Genomic DNA, 21,866 nt, shown 5'->3' with positions numbered 1-21,866 from the left:
ACACTGATACCCCTCACTCCCTGTTCTTGACACTGATCCCCCTCACTCGTTGTATCTATCCCTGTCCCTGGTCCCCCTCACACCCTGTCACTGACTCTGATCCTCCTCACACCCTGTCCCTGACTCTGATCCCCCTCACTCCCTGTCCCTGACACTGATTCCGCTCACTCCCTGAGCCTGACACTGATACCCCTCGCTCTCTGTCCCTATCCCTGTCCCTGATTTCTCTCACTCCCAGTCCCTGACACAGATCCCCCTCACACTCTGTCCCTAACACTGATCCCCCTCACTCCCTTTTCCTGACACTGATGCCCCTCACTCCCTTTTCCTGATTCTGATCCCCCTCACTCACTGAGCCTGACACTGATCCCCGTCACTCCCTGTCCCTGTCCCCGACTGTGATCCCCCTCACTCCCTGTCCCTGACACTGATCACCCTCACTCTCTGTCCCTATCCCTGATCCCCCTCACTCCCTGTCCCTGACACTGATCCCCCTCACTCCCTGTCCCTGACACTGATCCCCCTCACTCCCTGTCCCTGACACTGATCCCCCTCACTCCCTGTCCCTGACACTGATCCCCCTCACTCCCTGTCCCTGACACTAATCCCCCTCACTCCCTGTCCCTGTCCCTGATCCCCCTTACTCCATGTCCCTGACACTGATCCCCCTCACTCCCTGTCCCTGACACTGATCCCCCTCACTCCCTGTCCCTGACACTGATCCCCCTCACTCCATGTCCCTGACACTGATCCCGCTCATTCCGTGTCCCTGACACTGATCCCCCTCGCTCCCTGTCCCTGACATTGATCCCCCTCACTCCCTGTCCCTAACACTGATCCCCCTCACTCCCTGAGCCTGACACTGATATCCCTCACTCCCTGTTCCTGACACTGATCCCCCTCACTCCCTGTATCTATCCCTGTCCCTGATCCCCCTCACACCCTGTCCCTGACTCTGATCCCCATCACTCCCTGTCCCTGACACTGACCCCTTCACACGCTGTCCCTGACACTGATCCCCCTCACTCCCTGTCCCTGACACTGATACCTCTCACTCCCTGAACCTCACACTGATACCCCTCACTCTCTGTCCCTGTCCCTGAATCTGGTCCCCCTCACTCTCTGTCCCTGACACTGATCCCCCTCACTCACTGTCCCTGTCCCTGATCCCCCTCACTCCCTGTCACTATCCCTGATCCCACTCACTCCCTTTCCCTGGCACTGATCCCCGTCACTCCCTGTCCCTGACACTGATCCCCCTCACTCCCTGTCTCTGACACTGTTCCACCTCACTCCCTGTCCTTGTCCCTTTTCCTGATCCCCCTCACTCCCTGCCCCTGATCCACCTCACTCCCTGTCCCCAACACTGATCCCCCTCACTCCCTGTCCCTATCTCCGTCCCTGATCCTCCTCACTCCCTGTCCCTGACTCTGATTCCCCTCACTCCCTGTCCCTGACACTGATCCCCCTCACTCCCTGTCCCTGACACTGATCCCCCTCACTCCCTGTCCCTAACACTGAGCTCCCTCATTCCCTGTCCCTGATCCCCCTCACTCCCTGTCCGTGATCATCTTCACTCCCTGTCCCTGATCCCCCTCACTCTCTGTCCCTGACACTGATCCCCAGCACTCCCTGTCCCTAACACTGATCCCCCTCACTCTCTGTCCCTGTCCCTGACATTGATCCCCCTCACTCCCTCTCCCTGACACTGATCTCCCTCACTCCCTTTCCCTGACACTGATCCCCCTCACTCCCTGTCCCTGACACTGATCCTTCTCACTCCCTGTCCCTGACACTGATCCCCCTCACTCCCTTTCCCTGACACTGTTCTCCCTCACTCCCTGTCCCTCACACTGTTCTCCCTCACTTCCTGTCCTTGACACTGATCCCCCTCACTCCCTGTCCCTATCCCTGTCCCTGATCCCCCTCACTCCCTGTCCCTGACACTGATCCCCCTCACTCCCTGTCCCTGACACTGATCCCCCTCACTCCCTGTCCCTTACACTGATCCCCCTCACTCCCTGAGCCTGACACTGATCTTCCTCACTCCCTGTCCCTGCCACTGATCCCTCTCACTCCCTGTCCCTGGCACTGATTCCCCCTCACTCTCTGTCCTTGACACTGATCCCCCTCACTCCCTGTCCCTGACACTGATCCCCCTCCCTCCCTGTCCCTGACATTAATCTCCATCACTCCCTGTCCCTGACACTGATCCCCCTCACTCCCTATCCCTGACACTGTTCCCCCTCACTTCCAGTCCCTGACACTGATCTCCCTCACTCCCTGTCCCTGGCACTGATCCCCCTCACTCCCAGTCCCTGACACTGATCTCCCTCACTACCAATCCCTGACACTGATACCCCTCACTCCCTGTTCCTGACACTGATCCCCCTCACTCCCTGTCCCTGACACTGATCCCCCTCACTCCCTGTCCCTGACACTGATCTCCCTCACTCCCTGTCCCTGACACTGATTCCCTCACTCCCTGTCCCTAATCCCCCTCACTCCCTGTCCCTTATTCTTTGGAGCACACCTGTTCTACCCTATATCTTACTTGATGATGGTATGAACCTTGTTGATCTGGAAGAAGATGTTATGGTAACATGACTCCTGTTTGATCAACTGGGTGTCACAATCTTGCATGGGCTTCACCAATCTTTTGCATGGTGCACTGATGCAACATGACCAATACGAATTGATACGCTGATTTATCTTGCAGTGAATCAGGTCTAACAGTAGCCATTACAGCACATCTGCACAGTCTTTAACTTAATTTCAATTCTACCTTGTAACCGAGAAAATGATAAAATGCCATCACACTGCTCCTAGAAGGTAGGTTAAGTAGCACTTTCTTTCTAACATTGACTTGGACCAGGGCTTGCTCTCTTTCTGATCAACATGCCCTCAATATAGGCTGACTTCAACCATTAGCTACCTCTGTCAAGAAATCTTACCAACTGAGTTAAGGTTGTACTTTTGCCCTGTTCATGCCCAGTTAGGACTTTAGACCCTTTTCCTGTTGGCCAGTTTCAGAAATATATTTCAGATTATTGTAACCTTAAAACCTAATTAATTTATGAAAGGTTAATTTAGTCATTCAGTAGGTGATGGTTTCATAAACTGTAGATGATCATATTTTGATTATGCATTAAATGTTAAGTAGACGTTCACTAGGCTGAGAATTTGTTTGTGTTCTTTGACGTGTATGCACTGCTTTTCATTTACAGGATGATTTTGACGTGGATCATTTTGTGTCTGAGTGCAGAAAACATGTTCAGTTGGAGACACTTCGGGATGATCTGGAACTTTATTATAAGCTTCTGAAAACTGCTATGGTAGAACTGATAAATAAAGACTATGCAGATTTTGTCAACCTTTCTACCAATTTGGTGAGACTCTTCCTACTTTGAATGGAGCCTGTATAATTTTGGCTCTTTGCATTTGCGCTCACATTTTTTAACTGTAATTTTCTTTTTCAGGTTGGCATGGACAGAGCTTTGAACCAACTGACAGTACCATTGGGCCAGTTGAGAGAAGAGGTGATGGTACGTCTTTACATCTCATTCTTGTGATATTACAATAGTTAAAACAGATTCTGAACCAATAACTTCACCTTGAGTTCCTACGTTTTGGAAACAGAGACTGTTTCAGGTTGAACCATCTGATTAAGTTGCTGATTTCTGTTTTTTTGCCAATGTATTTGTGGACATTTTGTTTCCTTGTCAAAGCACAAGATACTAGTGCTGGGGAATGGAACATTTTATCACATTTGCTATGCAGTGATAACATCAGAATCGTCCCAGGTCAATTGTATGTAAGGTTAGACACACTGTTAAGATTCCCAGTAAGGTGCTTTATCTTACAAATACACAATATAACCTCCCTGAGTGAGATTGTCAATAATGAGTTCTGAGCAATTTTGTGCTGTGGGTTTTCAACCATTGGGAACTGGATTCAAGCTAGTCAAACATCTTTCACAACAGATCTTCATAACTCTCAGCAAGTGAAGGTTTCATGCCTTTGCACCTGGCTACTGAGATGAAAGATGTCTTTGAGTACCTTCATTAAATTATCCCCTTATCTCTCTTTGCTTTTGTTTCTGTGTGTCTCTATCGTCTTCTGTTTAACAGTGCTGTTAGAAAGCATGCTTCAGAATCGCCGGTTCTATGTTGAACTAAGTGGGAAGCACAGCATCTGGCGTATTCAGAAGAATGGTCTTCCTCAGGGAAGCGTGCTTGCACTGCTGCTGTACAACATCTGCACGAATGACCAACTTATAGATGGTGTCACACACCATTTTATATATGCTGATGACTTATGTGTCACTGCCCAAAGCACTGATTTTAACACCATGGAGAAAACGCTTTCTGAGGCCTTGGAGGGACTCACATCCTACTGTGAAGAAAACCACCTTCGCGCAAACCCATTAAAGACACAAGTTTGTGTCTTTGTGCGAAGGTGGTTTTCTTCATAGTAGGATGTTAGTCCCTCCAAGGCTTCAAAGCGTTTTCTCCATGGTGTTAAAATCGGTGCTTTGGGCAGTGACACATAAGTCATCAGCATATATAAAACGGCGTGTGACACCGTCTATTGGTTGGTCATTCGTGTAGATGTTGTACAGCAGCGGTGTGAGCACGCTTCCCTGAGGAAGACCAGAAACTGTAAAGCCAAACTTAAAGTAACCTGGTGTGGAGCAACACTGACACATTGCGAGCAACCTATGTACCTAGCAGTCACCCTTGACAGATGCCTCACCTTCAAGAACTATATCGAAAAGACAAAGGCAAAAGTGAGTGCACGAAACAACATCCTGAATAAGCACACTAACACAAAATGGGGAGCAAGCTCGAAAACATTGCGAACCAGTGCACTTGCACTTGCTCTTTGCTATTCCACCGCCGAATACACCTGCCCTGCATGGGAAAGATCTACTCGTGCTAAGAAGATGGATGCTGTTCTGAATGCAAGCTGGCGACTTATCACAGGTTGTTTAAAACCAACAAACACCAACAACCTATATATCCTGACGGGTATCGCTCCCCCTGATATAAGAAGAACAGTAGCCAGCAAGAAAGAGCGACTCCGTCAAACATCAGATGAGAGGCACCCTCTACATGGCCATACACCTACACCCAGCCGCCTAAAGTCAAGGAAGAGCTTCATGAACAGTGTTGTTCCATTACAATCAACCCCATGTGAAGCCCGCATCGCCTTGTGGAAAGACTGGCTCGCCAGTCTCGAACAACCCCTAGTGATGGAAATTCTACCGGATGAAAGCCTTCCCCCAGGAGCTAATTGCAACTGGGCAACCTGGAAGTGCCTTAACAAACTTAGGACTGGTGTAGGTCATTCAAAGGTGTCACTAAGCAAATGGGGATATACAACCAGCCTGACAACTTGTGAATGTGGAACTGAGCCACAGACTATGCAACATCTCCTGCAATGCCTATTGCTAGAGGAACCCTGCATTGTTGCACATCTTGCTGAATTCAACAACAAGGCACAAAAATGTGTCCAGTTCTGGCTGGGCCATGTATAGACTGTCTGTGGACACGAAAAGAAGAAGTCTTCTCTTTGTCTGTGCCTTGTTCGCTAATTCCTTTCTCGCTCTTGTTTTCTCTCATCAATTTTAACCCCCCCCCCTCCAAACTTTAACCTTTCTCTTATTTTCAATTTCTCCCCGGTTCACCTTTTGGCAGGTCAGGAAGTCCCTAAGCTAGAACTCTTATTTGGTCCAGGGATTGTAATTGTTGGGTGTTATCATTATATGATCAGCTGTAAGATTGTGAATATCTTGTAGTGAGGAACGGAACACAACCCAGCATCCAGGGTGCAGGAGAGAAATGATAGCGGGAGATAGCTTTGCATAGTTTAGGCTAGACTGGATAGGACTTTGGACTGGTTTGGCTGGGCAGTCCAGCAAACAGTAGCTAAATACAATGGACTTGAACAGGTAAGGGCTGGCTTTGGAAAAGGTACACATGTTCAGTGTTTCTTGTTTGTGTATCTCTCAAATGCTTTGTCAGTGTTTTTTTTCTTTCCTCTCTCCTGTTATATGTCTTTCTCTCCTTCAATTCTCACTTTCCCTGACTGTTTCACTTCTTAGTCTCTTTTGCTTTGTTTCAACTCTTGCCGTACCAGGAAGCAAACAATTGAAAAACACTTGGGTCAGCTGGTTTCCATAAGGGAAGAGCAGGAATCTGGGATGGGTTAAACCATTGAAGAGAACACAGGGATACAATTGTCCTGAACTTTGGCAAAAGTAATGGTGGCAAAATTGAAAGGGAGTGGCTTGTGATTGACATGAGCTGTAAAACAACTGGGTAACCAAGGCCAGCTCAACAACTCAAGCAAGCTCCAGATAGTGAGCCCAGATTACTGAACAGGAGCAGACCTAGAGGAAAATGTTTTCTAATATAGGCAGCTGTAAGAAATGACATTTTATTCTGAATTGAGACATTTTCTACAGTAAAGCTGCTATAATAAATGTAAGTTATTGAATTGTTGGAATTATTTTGAGACCTGTTCTATAGATGTTGCTTATGCAACCTGCTGAAAAATCAAAGCAGTGGCTAATGCCAAATTTACAATGTCGTTTGTTTGATCCTTTCTCCTGGGGAACTTTGGAAGGGAGGGGGAATGAGCAAATTGATAGCTGTTTTCCACTGCTCTTTCATTGATACTTACATAATTGAACTTTTTAGTATCGTTCACATGATCAATCAGATATTCAATTAATATCAATGAATATTAGCTTATTTTACCTTATCATTGCTGCTCTGTGTAACTGCGAGATCTTTCCAAAACTGTGAAGCAATCTGCACAGTTTTGGCACTGGTCTTTTATTTTTATTGATAGATTAGACAGTATTTCTGACCCTCTTCGCCTTTTGCCCCTTTGCTTTTAAGTAACATTCGTTCATTTTTGGAGGACAGTGAACAAGTTTTCTCTCTCTTCTGTCCTATAGAGCCTCAAACTGGTGGTGAGTGAAGGGATTCAAGCCATTGATGACCGCCTAGTTAAAGAAGATGACATCAGAAAGAAAAAGGTAAGATACTGTTTAATACCAGCTTAGGAGCTTGTAGCTGAATGGACTTGACAGGATGCTCTGGCTTTGGTTGTCAACACAGCGCAGAATGAAACTAATATAAACCAATTTAGAAATAAAATATAGTTGCGCTTTCATTCACATGCAGTTCACCCACTTTTAAAAACTGTACTTTTTAGTTAGGCTTGCTGGTTTAAACACTACAAGCTGGTATAATCAAGCAAAATATGCAGTTCTATAGTACCTTTTGTGACTTCAGAATATCCCAAAATATTTTACAGCCAATGAAGTTAAAGGCGCTATATAAACACAAGTTGTTGTTGAAGTGTAGTCACTGTGTGGTGTAGGAAATGCAGCAGATAAGATCATAAGAAATAGGAACAGGCCTCTCGAGCCTATGCTGCCATTCAGTAAAATCATGGCTGATCTGATTTTGATCATTACTCAACTTTCCTGCCTGTCCCCCATAACCCTTGACTCCCTTGTAGATCAAAAATCTGCCAAACTCAGCGTTGAATATATTCAAAGACCCAGCCTCCACTGCTCTCTGGGGTAGAGAATTCCAAAGATTAACAGCCCTCCGAGAGTTGAAATTCCTCCTCATCGCCATCTTAAATGGGAGATCCCTTATTTTTAAACTGTGCCCCTTAGTTCTAGATTTCCCATGAGGGGAATTTGCACATGACAAGATCCCCACAAAAAACAATGGGTAATGGTCAGATAATCTGTTTTAGTGATGTTGGTTAAGGGATAAATATTGGCCAGGACACTGAAGTGAACTCCCCAGCTGTTCTTAAAAATACAGCCATGAGATCTTTTACATCCACTTAGAGGGCAGACAGGGCCTTGGTTTAGCATCACATCTGAAAGATGTACCTCAAACAATGCAGCACTGCCTTCAGTACTGCTGAGTGTCAGCTGGACTTTTCTGCTCTAGGATCGGATTTCGCTCCCAAGTTGGTAGCATCATCTACAAGATGCATTGCAAGAACTCATCAAGCCTCCTTAGACAGCACCTTCCAAACCCATGATCTTTACCATCTAGAAGGACAAGGGCAGCAGACACATGGGAACATCACAAGTTCCCCTCCAAGCCACTCACTATCCTGTCTTGGAAATATATCACCGTTCCTTCATTGTCGCTGGATCAGAATCCTGGAACTCCCTCCCTAATAGCACTGTGGGTGTACCTACACAACATGGAGTGCAGCAGAACAAGAAGGCAGCTCACCACAATCTTCTTATGAGCAATTTGGGATGGGCAATAAATGCTGGCCTAGCCAGTGATGCCCACACCCCAAGAAAGAATAAAAAAGGCCAGGTTTTGAAATTTTCCACCAGTGAATATGGTGTCTGCTGGAAATGGGGGCGGGACGTATGGATCCAGGTCCCATCTGCCCTTTCTAAAGGTTCACGAAGTCACAGCGACTCCACGTAAATCTGGCCCCTTGTCCTTGGAGTTGGACTTAATCAAGAGATACTTGTGTGACAGAAGTTATCGTGACTTTAAGTTACAATGCTTTATGTCCAGCAGTTGGAAAGCATTTTTTGTCTGTCTTGGCTTATTTATTGGATTCCCTCTTGCTGGTCACTGTACAAACAGATTTAAATTGATTGCTGCAGGGATTGACTGGTTGTAGAGAATACACATCCCGAGATTGTCCACTGTGTGTGGTTTGGGTGTTGTCATTGCCTTTGGATGGGATTATTCAAAGCATTTGGAATAGATTGATAGACCAAGGCACTCTCAAAATACAGGAATCCTGCAGGACTTGGTGTGTTTCTTTGGCAATTGTGTGTGTGAGTAACTGCCATTCTGAATCCTGTGAATGCTGTTCTATCTAATGCACCTAAGGGGAACACAGTGTTTGATTTCATCTGTTCCGAGAGATCCCTGAAGAGATTTGGAGTATTTCCTCGGCAGTTTTGTAAACAGATGTCTGTCAGTCTGGGGGAAGCAGTGACAGATTGGTGATCTCCTGGAGTAGTAGCCATGTAAGAAGGAGAGAAACTGTATTTCGAGGATTAGTTTTATATGGAAGGTTGGGCAGGGAAAGTGTCTTTATAATTTTGTAAAGTCTATAAGTACTCTATACAGTTATTCAGAGTTCATTTATCTGTTTAATGTTAAATAAATTGGACTATTGATTTCATGGGAACAAGATGGCCCTGTGAGGGGGGACATTCTGACCCTTTAACCCTGCGACAGTCTCCCTCTGAGTGGGATATGAAGGCCCTGTGACAGTGTCACTGTGAATGGGATATAATCACTGTTATGAGCTCAAAGAGTACAGTGCTTCGAATACAATGTCTTTATTAGAACTGAATGTAACATGGCTGCCCGCAGCCTGTGCCTCATGGCAGAGGTGACATGACTATGGCAAGCCAGGTAGGACCTTCAATACATGATTACATTTCGATCCCAAACATCCCCTTTTCGTAATGAATAAAAGACACATTTGCATGCACTATCATGTGTAACTGAATTATCCAAGTTACCCAATATACACCTGCTGTTCTCATGCATTAATAAACTGGTCATTAATCTCATCAGCCTCTGCACATGCATTGAATACATAGTCGTTAAATTGTGCAGGTATCTTAATGGTACGCATGCATGTTGTCATTGGCTGCTCGTCTGGGTGATGTTCCCTCTCCGGGAGTGTTCGTGTAGCACTTGTTGTTATCTTGGTAGTTGTTGTTGTTCCAGTTCAGTTGTTGGGACTGGTGGACCTCTGGGAGTGATGATCATTCTGTACTCTGTGCAGCTGGTGAGGTCACATCTCCTGAATCAGCTACCTGCAGTGAAGGCAGCTTCTCTAGTTGTCTTATATGCTTGCTGTTGCACCAGTATATTTGGTCATTCACGTCCACTGTGAAATGTCCAGGTGACAACTGCTCTACATATGTCTCAAGTTTCCACGTAGGCTGATTCCTGTTGAGAGCGTTGACAGTTTGTATCCTGACTGGCTGTCCAATACTCAACTCTGGCAATGGTTTGGCAATTTTGTCAAAATGAAATTTGACTTTCTGCCATTTCACCTTGATTTTTTCACTCATGTCTGTTATTATTTCTGGCTTCAGTAGCTATTTAGCTACAGTTTGGGTGCGCGTGACATTAGACTTTGGACTGGACTATTTTCCATGGCTTCAGTTGGTGCGTTTCTTCGCTCAAGGATTACCTTGTATATATCTGTGTCAGATTTGCTAGATTTCCTGATGATTCCTTTCGTGATTTTCACTGCCACCTCAACCTTTCCATTCAACAGGAGATAGTGCAGAGATGATGTATAGTGTTGAATTTCCCAATCCTTTGTGAAGTGGCTGAATTCTTCACTTGTGAACTGAGGGCCATTGTCGCTCATCACAATGTCTGGAATGCCATAATAACTGTAGTGTGCTCCGGAGAGGGAACTTTCTACAATCTCACTGGAAGTCATTGAAGTCAGCTGGCCTAACTCCCAGTAGTCAGAATAGTAGTCTACGGTGATAAGATTATCAGTTCCTGCTAGAGTGAAGAAGCCTACTCCCAGCTTCACCCAAAGTCTGTCTGGGATGTCATGTGTCATCAGCGGCTCTCTAGCTTGCTTAGCTTGGTACTTGTTATAAGCACCACACTGACCATTGATGTGGTCTTAAATTTCATTGTTTACGTTTAGCCAGCAGAGCACTTTTCGTGTATGGATGTGCTTCAGCATCTCTCCTCTCATCTCCTTAGGGATAATGACTCTATTTCCTTTGTGCAAGATGCCATCTTGGGCTGTTATTTCATTTCTGTATACCCGATATGCTCTTATGACCACAGGTGTGTTCTTGATACTCTTAGGCCATCCTTTCATCACTACCTGTTGCAGCACTTGGAGAGCTCCACCTTGTTGGGTAGTTTGCTTGATTTGAGCAAGGTGCTTGTCTGCCAGATTCAATGCCTCTGCAGGGTTAATGACTTCTAGAACATGACGAGCTGCTGCTTCACGTTGAGTCTGGAAGATTTCACGTTCTGTTTCAGCATCCTCAATTTTCTTCATAGGCAGTGCTGCTCTCGGCAGCATGTCTGCAATGTACATCTGTGTCCCTTGCTTGTATGTCATGTCCAGATGGTGTCTCTGTAAGCAAAGTAACATTCTTTGTAGACACTTGAGAGCAGATAGTAGCGGTTTGAGAAAAGTGCTTTGAAGTGGCTCGTGGTCGGATTCCACTGTCATTTGGTCTCTCCCAAGCAGGTATTGGTGAAAACGGTCACAAACAAAGAAGATAGCCATGCACTTCTTCTCGATCTGAGTGTAGCATCATTCAGTTTTAGTTTACGCCTTGGATGCAAATGCAACCTGTTGTCCTTGCTGTATTAGGGTTGCTCCAAGACCTGGCTCGCTGTCACCACACTGCAAGGTGACTTCATCATTTACATCATGGTGCTTCAGCACTGGTGTTGTCATCACTAGTTGTTTGACTTTAGTAAATGTTGCTTCTTGTTTGTGCCCCAACATCACTGCACATCCTTGGGACTGAGCTGGCGTAATGGTTCACAAATTAGGCAAAAATTTTGCTAAATAGTTCATGAATCCAACAAATCATTGCACTGTTTTTATGTCTGTCGGTCGCTGCAATGCTGCTACAGTTCTCATCTTATCAGGATCTGGGTGAAGACCTTTTGCTGTCAGTACATGACCTATGTATTTGACTTCAGGCATCTTCAATTACGATTTCTTTTTGATCAACATCAGATTCCTCTTACGAGGTCTCTCTAGCAGTCACACTTGATTCTGATTGTGACCAGCAATGGTTTCTCCCATTGTCTCTTCACATCCACTGTGGATTCCACTTCGGAAAGAACGCTGACTATCTCATGCTGTCAGTGTTGATACTCATCTGGAGTCGTGGAAATGCCAAACAGCATGCGCACCCATCTTTATTTCCTGAATGGCATCCAGTCTGTAGTGAGAAAACTGCTGCTTTCATCCAGCTTCACCTGCTAGTAATTATCCTTCACACCTAAGGTAGTAAAGATCTTTGCCTTGGCAAGTTGTGACAAAATTCCTTCAATGGTTGGCATGGCATAGTGTGATCTCTTCAGTGCTTTATTTAGATCCTTTGGGTCTAAGCACACACTTAGCTTTCCAGTTTGTTTCACTGCTACCATGCTGCTAATCCAGTCTGTAGGAGTTCGTTCTGACTCAATTACTTCCTTCTTTTCCAGCCCTTCTATCTTGTTTTTTAGGCTTGACTTGAGAGCAGCTGGAACTGTTCTCAGCAGATGCTGAATTGGTCTTACACTTTCATCTACTTCGTGATGATATTCACCAGGAAGACATCCAAACCCTGTAAACACAAGTTTGAACTCCTCTAGGATCGGTTCAGCGATCAGTGGTTCAGTGTGTTGCGACACATTGTAAGACTCTTTTGGCACATTTAGAGTTACCAGTCCAAGCTTTAGACTTACTCCGGCTGAGATGAGTGGCTTTTGCTTATGTCTGTTTTTTCTGTTCAGAGAGATTTAGGGTGGAATACAATTTAAAGCAGTCTCTCCCCAACAGTGTTCAAAGTGTTGCTATTCACATTAACTCCAGCTTGTCAATTAAATCTGTTGCGACCTTGTAGTTTTGCCATTGCAAGTAGGAAAAATACCTGTTTTGCTGCATATCACCTTTCATTTTACAGGATCTGAGAGAGGAAAATTAACAGCCATTTTGCCTCACCCAGTGTGGTTGCTTTCCTTTGCAGTGGCTTTCAATGGCTCTTTTAGTAGCTTTCTGCAGCTCTGATCTTTTCTGTGTTCCTCTTTCCATGGTTGTGTCTTTTCTCTGGCTCTTCAAAGCTCAATCTCAGCTCCACTTCCAACACCATGTTACGAGCTCAAAGAGTACAGTGCTTCTAGTACAGTGTCTTTATTGGAACTGAATGTAACATGGCTGCCCCTAGCCTGTGCCTCATGGCATGACTATGGCAAGGCAGATAGGACCTTTGGTACATGATTGCATTTCAATCGCATACAATCGAGAGAGGTGGTGGCGTAGTGATATGGTCGCTGGACTAGTAATCCAGAGACCCAGGGTAACTCTGGGGACCCGAGTTTAAATCCCACCACAGCAGTTGGTGAAATTTGAATTCAACAAAAATCTGGCATTAAAAGTCTAATGATGACCATGAAACCATTGTAAAAACCCATCTGGTTCACTAATGTCCTTTAAGGAAATATGCCATCCTTACTTGTTCTGGCCCACTTGCAACTCCTTACCCACAGCAATGTGGTTGACTCTTAATTGCCCTCTGAAAGCAAGCAAATCAGTTGTATCAATCACTAAAAAGCCTAAAAGGAATGGAACCAGACAGACCACCTCGCATTGACCTAGGCACCAGAAACAACAACAGCAAACTCAGCGCTGTCGACCCTGCAAAGTCCTCCTTACTAACATCTTGGGGCTAGTGCCAAAATTGGGAGTGCTGTCTCACAGACTAGTCAAACAACGGCCTGACATAGTCATACTCGTAGAAACATACCTTCCAGACAATGTCCCAGACACCCCCATCACCATTCCTGGAATTGTCCTGTCCCTCCAGTAGGACAGACACAGCAGAGGTGCTGGCACTGTAGTATATGGTCCGGAGGGAGTTGCTCTGGGAGTCCTCAACATTGACTCCTGACCTCATGAAGCCTCATGGCATCAGGTAAAACATGGGCAAGGAAGTCTCCTGCAGATTACCATGGAGTGCCCCCCACACCCTCTGCTCCCAGCTGATGAATCAGTACTCCTCCATGTTGGACACCACTTGGAGGAAGCACTGAGGATGGCAAGAGTGCAGAATGCACTCTGATACTCTGGGTGGGGGACTTCAACGTCCATCACCAAGAATGGCTCGGTAGCACCGCTGCTGGCCAATTTCTAAAGGACATAGTTGCTAGACTGGGTCTGCAGCAGGTGGTGAGGACACCTACAAGAGGGAAAAACATACTTGACCTCATCCTCACCAACCTGCCTGCCACAGATGCATCTGTCCATGACAGTGTCGGTAGGAGTGACCACTGCATAGCCCTTGTGGAGACAAAGCCCCGTCTTCACATTGGGTTTAGCCTCAATCATGTTGTGTGGCACCACCACTGTGCTAAATGGGATAGATTTTGAACAGATGTAGCAACTCAAGGCTGGGCAACTATGAGGCATTGTGGGCCATCAACAGCATAACAAAAACAGAATTACCTGGAAAAACTCAGCAGGTCTGGCAGCATCGGCGGAGAAGAAAAGAGTTGACGTTTCGAGTCCTCATGACCCTTTGACAGAACTAGGTGAATCCAAGGAAGGGGTGAAATATAAGCTGGTTTAAGGTTGGGGGGGGGGGTGCGGGGGTGTGGTTGTAGGGACAAACAAGCAGTGATAGAAGCAGATCATCAAAAGATGTCACAGACAACAGAACAAAAGAACACATAGTTGTTGAAGTTGGTGATATTATCTAAACGAATGTGCTAATTAAGAATGGATGGTAGGGCACTCAAGGTATAGCTCTAGTGGGGGTGGGGGGAGCATAAAAGATTTAAAAATATTTGAAAATAATGGAAATAGGAGGGAAAAAGAAAAATCTATATACTTTATTGGAAAAAAAACAAAAGGAAGGGGGAAGAAACTGAAAGGGGGTGGGGATGGAGGAGGGAGGTCAAGACCTAAAGTTGTTGAATTCAATATTCAGTCCGGAAGGCTGTAAAGTGCCTAGTCGGAAGATGAGGTGTTGTTCCTCCAGTTTGCGTTGGGCTTCACTGGAACAATGCAGCAAGCCAAGGACAGACATATGGGCAAGAGAGCAGGGTGGAGTGTTGAAATGGCAAGCGACAGGGAGGTTTGGGTCATTCTTGCGGACAGACCGCAGGTGTTCTGCCAAGCGTTCGCCCAGTTTATGTTTGGTCTCTCCAATGTAGAGGAGACCAAAATTCTGTTTTTGTTTTGGATTTCCAGCATCCGCAGTTTTTTGTTTTTATTTTTGTTTTTATCATCAACAGCAGAGTTGTACTTGAACACAATCTGTAACCTCATGGCCTGGCATCTCCCCCACTCTACCATTGCCACCAAGCCAGGGGATCAGCACTGGTTCAATGAAGAGTGCAGGAGGGCAAGCCAGAACCAGCAGCAGGCATACCTAAAACTGAGGTGTCAACCTGGTAGAGCTACGGCACAGGACTACTTGCATGCCAAACAGCATAAGCAGCAAGTGAGACAGAGCTAAGTGATTCTACAACCAACAGATCAGATCTAAAATTTCCAGCATCCGCAGTATTTTGCTTTTATCTTAGATCAGATCTAAGCTCTGCAATCCTACCACATCCAGTCATGAATGGTGGAGGACAATTAAACAACTCACTGGAGAAGGAGGCTCTACAAATATTGCCATCCTTAATGATGGGGAGTCTAACACAACAGTGCAAAAGATACGGTTAAAGCTTTTGAATCAATCTTCAGCCAGAAGTGCCTACAGATGTTTCCTGATATCATGTAGAGTGAATGGAATTGGCTGAAGACTGGCATCTGTGATGCTGGGAATCCTTGGAGGAGGTCTAGATGGATCATCCACTCCGAGTGCAGCTGTTGGAGAGCAGCTCCAACAACACTCGCTCCAACAACACTGAAGAAGCTTGACACCATCGAGGACAAAGCAGCCCACTTGATTGGCACCCTATCCACAAACATTCTCTCCTTCCACCACCAACTCACAGTGGCAGCAGTGTGTACCATCCACAAGAAGGCAACTCATCACCAACTTCAAGGGCAAGTAGGGATGGACAATAAATGCTGGCTTAGCCAGCATTGCCCACATCCTATGAATGGATTTTTAAAAATCACCCTGTGACAGTATCACTGTGAGTGGGATATCATATTTAAGCAATTTATTGGAGTTCTTTGAAGTAGTCACACGTGCTGTTGATAAGGAAGAACCAGTGGATGTACTGTACTTAGATTTCCAGAAGGCATTTTATAAGGTTTGATGATCAAAGGTTATTGCAGAAAATAAAAACTCATGTTGTAGGTGGTAACATATTGGCATGGGTGGAAGATTGGCTAGCTAAACAGGAAACAGAGAGTAGGCATAAATGTTTTTATTTCTGGTTGGCAGGATGTCATGAGTGGTGCATCAAAGGGATCAGTGCTGGGGCCTCAACTTTTTGCAATTTATATCAATGATTTGGATGAAGGGACCAAAGGTATGGTTGCTAAATTTGTTAATGACACAAAGATAGGTTGGAAAATAAGTTGTGAAGAGGAGATAAGGATTCTACAAAGGGATATAGATAGGATAAGTGAGTGGGCAAAGATCTGGAAAATGTAGCATAATGTGGGAAAATGTGAAATTGTCCATTTTGGTAGGAAGATTAAAAATGAAGCATATTAACTAAATGGTGAGAGGTTGCAGAGCTCTGAGATTCAGAGGGATCGGGGTGTCCTAGTGCATGAAACACAAGGTTCGTATGCTTGTACAACAAGTAATTAGAAAAGCTAATAGAATGTTACCGGTTATTTGAGGGGAATTGAATATAAAAGTAGGGAGGTTATGCTTCAGTTGTACAGGACACTGGTGAGAACCACATCTGGAGTACTGTGTACAGTTTGGCCTCCTTATTTAAGGAAGGATGTAAATACATTGGAAGCACTCAGGGAAGGTTTACCATACTAATACCAGAAATGGGCAGGTTGTCTTATGAGGAATGGTTGGACAGGCCATGCTTGTATCCACTGGAGTTTAGAAGACTGAAAGGTGACTTGATCGAAACCTTTAAGATCCGGGGTGGTGGTGGTGGTTTTGGGGGGGGGCAGGGGGGTGGCGGGGGGGTGGGGGTGGTTCTTGACAGGGTGGATGTGGAGAGGATGTTTCCTCTTGTGGGAGAATCTAGAACTAGTGGGCACTGATTAAAATTAAGGGGTCACCCATTTAGGACAGAGGTGAGGAGAATTTTTTTCTTTCAGAGTGTCATGAGTCTTTGGAACACCCTTCCTCAAAAGGCGGTGGAGGCAGAATATTTGAATATTTTTTAAGGCAGAGGTAGATTGTTGATAAACAAGGAGGGGGTGAAATGTTATTGGGGATAGGCGGAAGGTTACAATCAGATCATCCAGGACCTGATTGCATGGCAGTGCAAGCTCGAGGGACTGAATGGCCTACTTGTGCTACTAAACCATATGTTCGATATGATCACCCTGTGGGTGCGAAATGATGGTCCTGCGATACGTCACTGTGAGTAGGGGCATGACAGTCCTGTGACAAAGGCTCTGTGAGTAGAGACACCATGTGGCAATCATTTTTTGAATTAGCTGTTTAAATCTCAATCCCATTGTATGATGCTGAGTTTGAGTTTATTCTCCTTGACATGTTTCAGTTTGCTACAGTGACACCCATTCTCCAGATCCACATTCTGAATTTCAAGGTTACAACAATCTGATTTTGCCTTCTGCTCATTAATGCAGAGACTAGCAGACTGCTCTCTTTCTTGCACCTGAGTCACCTTACTCTTAAAAATTTTGTAGGCAGTTGAAAATAAACATTGCTGATAGCATGATAACAAGATGAGTATTGATTCTTGGTTCCTGCTTAGGTTGAATTTATATAAGACACTCGTTAAACCTCAGCTGGAGTATTGTATACAGTTCTGGACACCACATTATAGGGAGGATGTGAACACATTGGAGAGTGTGCAGAAGAGTTTTACAAGAATAGTTCCAGGGATGAGAAACTGCAGTTACGAAGATAGATTGGAGAGGTTGGGACTGTTCTCCCTGGAGAGAAGAAGGCTAAGAGGAGATTTGATAGAGATGTTTAAAATCATGAGGGGGCTGGACAGAGTAGATAGGGAGAACAAAACAAAAACAGAATTACCTGGAAAAACTCAGCAGGTCTGGCAGCATCGGCGGAGAAGAAAAGAGTTGACGTTTCGAGTCCTCATGACCCTTCGACAGAACTTGAGTTCGAGTCCAAGAAAGAGTTGAAATATAAGCTGGTTCAAGGTGTGTGTGTGGGGGGCGGAGAGATAGAGAGACAGAGAGGTGGGGGGGGGGGTGGGGGGGGGGAGGGTGGGGGGGCGCTGTGGTTGTAGGGACAAACAAGCAGTGATAGAAGCAGATCGACAAAAGATGTCAACAACAATAGTACAAAAGAACACATAGGTGTTAAAGTTAAAGTTGGTAGATAGGGAGAAGCTGTTCCTGCTTATAAAAGGATCAAGAACGAGGGGGCATAGATTTAAAGTGATTTGCAAAAGAAGCAAATGTGATGTGAGAAAAAACTTTTTCACACAACAGATGGTTCAGGTCTGGAATGCACTGCCTGGAAGTGTGGTGGAGGCAGGTTCAATCAAGGCATTCAAGATGATTGTTAATGAGCCTCAATAGCCAAGTGGTTATGGTACTGGGTTTGTAATCCCAAGATCGAGAGTTCAAATCTCACAATGGCAAACTATGAAACAATGTAACTTCATCTGAAACAGATGGAAACGGGTTTGTACTCGAAAGAGTTACAAAAGAAAGAGATGCTAAACCACGAAAATCGCATTTAAAAGATTATCAAGAGTTCAAATTTCACAATGGCAAACTATGAAACAATGTAACTTCATCTGAAAAACAGATGGAAACGTGTTTGTACTCGAAAGAGTTACATCTTAAGTTGGCGCGACGCGCGTCTGTGAGTGTCCAGGTCGCAGCCGATGCCATCCAAGACCTGAGAACGGTCGTGCTCGGACCCGACATTATTTTGGGTCTTGAGGTGGCCCAGGTGCGCGGTGGTCTTCCGTCTGAACGTTCCCCTGTTCGGACAGAATTCCACATTGGCCCCAAACCCCGAACCCTCCCTCGGGTGCTGGTGCCCCGCAATATGAGCCGCCTCGGGGACATGCCCTCCGTGCCTTTTGGCACGGCAAAGAGGGGCTTTTTGTATGGACTGCTGCTGCACACCTTCCATTTTCTTGCCCTTGTCCGTCGCCCGGACACGCCCAGGTGTGCCTTGTTGCCGTCCGGCGGCGGAGGCCCCCGTTGGGAGGCCCTCTACGGAGGTGTCCTCCCCCTTTCTATCGGGGACCTGGGTTGGAGGGTGTTGCATGCAGCAGTCCCCTATAATAAGAGGATGCATAGGTTCACGGACTCTCAGGACACGTGCCCTTTTTGCGGTCTTGCGGAGTTCGTGGACCATGTATACGTAGGGTGTTGTAGGCTGCACTCACTTCTTAGTTATTTGAAAAACCTTTTATTGATGTTTTGTTTGCACTTCAGCCCCATGCTCCTGATCTACGGGCACCCGGTGCGGAAGGGGGTCGGGAAGGAGGAGGACCTCCTCGTGAACCTGCTCCTGGGCCTGGCCAAGTTGGCCATTAACAGGTCCAGGCAGCAGGCGATCGACGGGGGAGTCCCGCCTGATTGTTTGTCCCTCTTCCGCGGCTGCGTTCGCTGCTGGATGTCCTTGGAGAGGGAGCACGCGGTGTCTGCTGACACTCTCGAGGCCTTCCATGCTCGGTGGGCACCGCGGGGACTGGGGTATTTTGTTGACCCCTTTAATCACATTTTGATTTAAAGTTTGTAAGGTTCCTTTAAACTTTGTCCTTGGTTTTACAGCTGACCTGAATTAGGGGCTGTGCCTGATTTATCCCAATTTTGTTGATTTGGTTTTCATTTAAAAGATTATGAAGAAAACAATGTAACTTCATCTGAAACAGATGGAAACGTGTTTGTACTCGAAAGAGTTACGTACGATCTCGTTGAGGCAACTGTGGATTCAGTTTGTTCCCTGGTACTGAAGAGAGAATGTGTGTGGTGTTGCTGCTCCTCAGTGTTTCAACTGTTTCTGCTGCTGCTTTTGGGGTTGCTTCTGCTGTGTGCTGCTGCTGCCCCTGCCCCTGTGGAGCAAAAGGAGAGAGAGGGAGAGAAGAAGAACAGCTTCTGTTGCTGCTGCAGGACAGGAAGGCCAGGAGGCCAGGACTGTGAGCAAAAAAAAACAACATCCTAGGTGGGTGTCTAGAACTGTGTATTTTTGTTAAGGTGGAGGCAATTAAGGAGTGTGTTTTGTAGGGGAAGGCAAGAAGACTGCCAGAGGGGTTGGGGAAGGAAGAGAGGGGGGGTGTATGTGTGGTGAAACCATCTTTCTGCCACCCCTCCCGCACCCAGCCCTTTCCCGGTAAGACCAGCAATAGCTGGTGAAGACATCACCTCCCCCTGCCTGAAGATCATCAGGCCCCCACCCACCATCCATTTAACATCGGAGACACCCACCTGGACTTTTTCCTCTTTCCCTCCTGTGCCTCCCTGTCCTTTACTCCTCTCCCTCCTCTCCTCTCCTGAGTAAAAGAGGGGAGGTTATTCTAACCTTTCTCCCCCCTTCCCCTCCCTAGGGAGGAAATATATAATTAAAAAAAATACATACATATTTAAAAAAAAAAAATTACAAAATGGCCAATCCTTCCCGGGGGGGCGTGGCTCTGGCCCTAAGGCCAATTCACCATCGCCTGTGGCCGGGCCCTCGAGGGCTAATGTGGAGGTGGCTTTGTCACCGGTGGCAGGGCCTACAAAAAAGACCTATGCGGGGGTGGTTGCTTCTGCGGCTCCTGCTGCTCCCGCTGCCCTGTCGCCTTTCCGCCTCCTCACCAGGGCCCTCGGGGTAAAATGCGACGCTCACCCTGAGATGACTATTGAGGCCTGCGTAAAGGCTATGGCTGGGGTCGTCGGCCCCTCAGCCATTGTCGCGGCCTCAAAGATGTATGGGAGGGCCATCTTTTTCTTGAGGTCCGAGCGGGCGGTGCAACTCGCCCTGCAGAAGGGGCTCACTGTGGGCGGGATTTTTCTGGCGGTGGACCCCCTTGAGGCCACCGCCCAGAGAATTATTATTTCAAATGTCCTGCCCTTCTTACCCAGTGAGCTCCTCCTCCCCCACCTTAATAAACTGGGGGAGGTCAGGTCAGGGGTTGCGCCAGTCCCGCTTGGCCTCAAAGACTCGGCCCTCCGCCAGGTGTACTCCTTCCGGCGCCAAGTTTTCGTCCGCTTGGCCCGGGAGGAGTGCCTGGAGGGGGCCTTTGCAGTCAATTTTGAGGGGACCACCTATCGGGTCTTCTGGACCGCGGAGGGCGTGCGGTGCCATGCTTGTAATGAGGCGGGCCACGTGAGGAAGAACTGCCCCGCCTCCAAGGCCACGAGCCCCACCCAAGCTGCCGCGGCTGGCACCGCCCCTCCTACCCCCGCCACCACTCCATCTCCCTCCCCGCAAGGGGAAGCGACGCCGGCAGCCACTGCCATCTCGGCTGCCGGTGAGGCGGGGGGAGAGCCCCCGCGCCGTAAGAAGGCGCGGAGGAAGACCTGCAACCTGGAGGCGGCCCCTGAAACCCCTCAACCCCCCCAAACACCTGGAAAAACCGGCTCGGAAAAAACATCATCCAGCCCTGGCGTCGTGTCCGTGTGTGCTCCCGGGTCCATGGGCGCTAAGGTGCCGAGTGCTGGGCTCGGCGTCGTCCCTGCGCGTGCTCCCGGGGCTGGCGGGGAAAAGACGCGGGACCCCGAGCCGGGGAAACAAAAATCGAAACCCCAGAGGGTGGAGTGTCCGGGAGGGCTGGACAAGGAGGAGGGGGCCTCGGAGATGGAGGTCTCCCTAGCCCCCAGCCTGACCCAGAAGGCACGTCACGCTTCGGAGGAGGAAGTGACCAACGCCCAAACTGAAGATGTTGGATGTGTCCCTTCTCCTGATGAAGAGGTGGTGGCGTCTCCACCCAGTAAAACCTCGCCCTGCCCTCTGGGGGAACCCAAAACCCCTACACCCACATCAAACACTGTTCCCCCCGTCAACCTGCTGCAGTCCTCTGAACAGGGCTCCTCGG

General features: G+C 47.0%; 1 protein-coding gene across 1 annotated transcript in view; it reads left to right on the top strand.

Moving 5' to 3' along the window:
- Window positions 1-21,866, top strand: part of cog2 (component of oligomeric golgi complex 2) — a 156,567-nt gene that overhangs the window by 75,629 nt on the left and 59,072 nt on the right. Inside the window, exons 2-4 of the mRNA XM_041188372.1 lie at window positions 3,228-3,389; window positions 3,480-3,545; window positions 6,968-7,048. Coding sequence (XP_041044306.1) covers window positions 3,228-3,389; window positions 3,480-3,545; window positions 6,968-7,048 — 309 coding nt within the window. The remainder of the gene's footprint in view (window positions 1-3,227; window positions 3,390-3,479; window positions 3,546-6,967; window positions 7,049-21,866) is intronic.

Source organism: Carcharodon carcharias, chromosome 5 (assembly GCF_017639515.1).
Source record: "Carcharodon carcharias isolate sCarCar2 chromosome 5, sCarCar2.pri, whole genome shotgun sequence".
NCBI classification, from domain to species: Eukaryota; Metazoa; Chordata; class Chondrichthyes; order Lamniformes; family Lamnidae; genus Carcharodon; species Carcharodon carcharias.
Note: the sequence above shows the minus strand (reverse complement) of the source record. Positions and strands in the feature narration are given on the sequence as shown.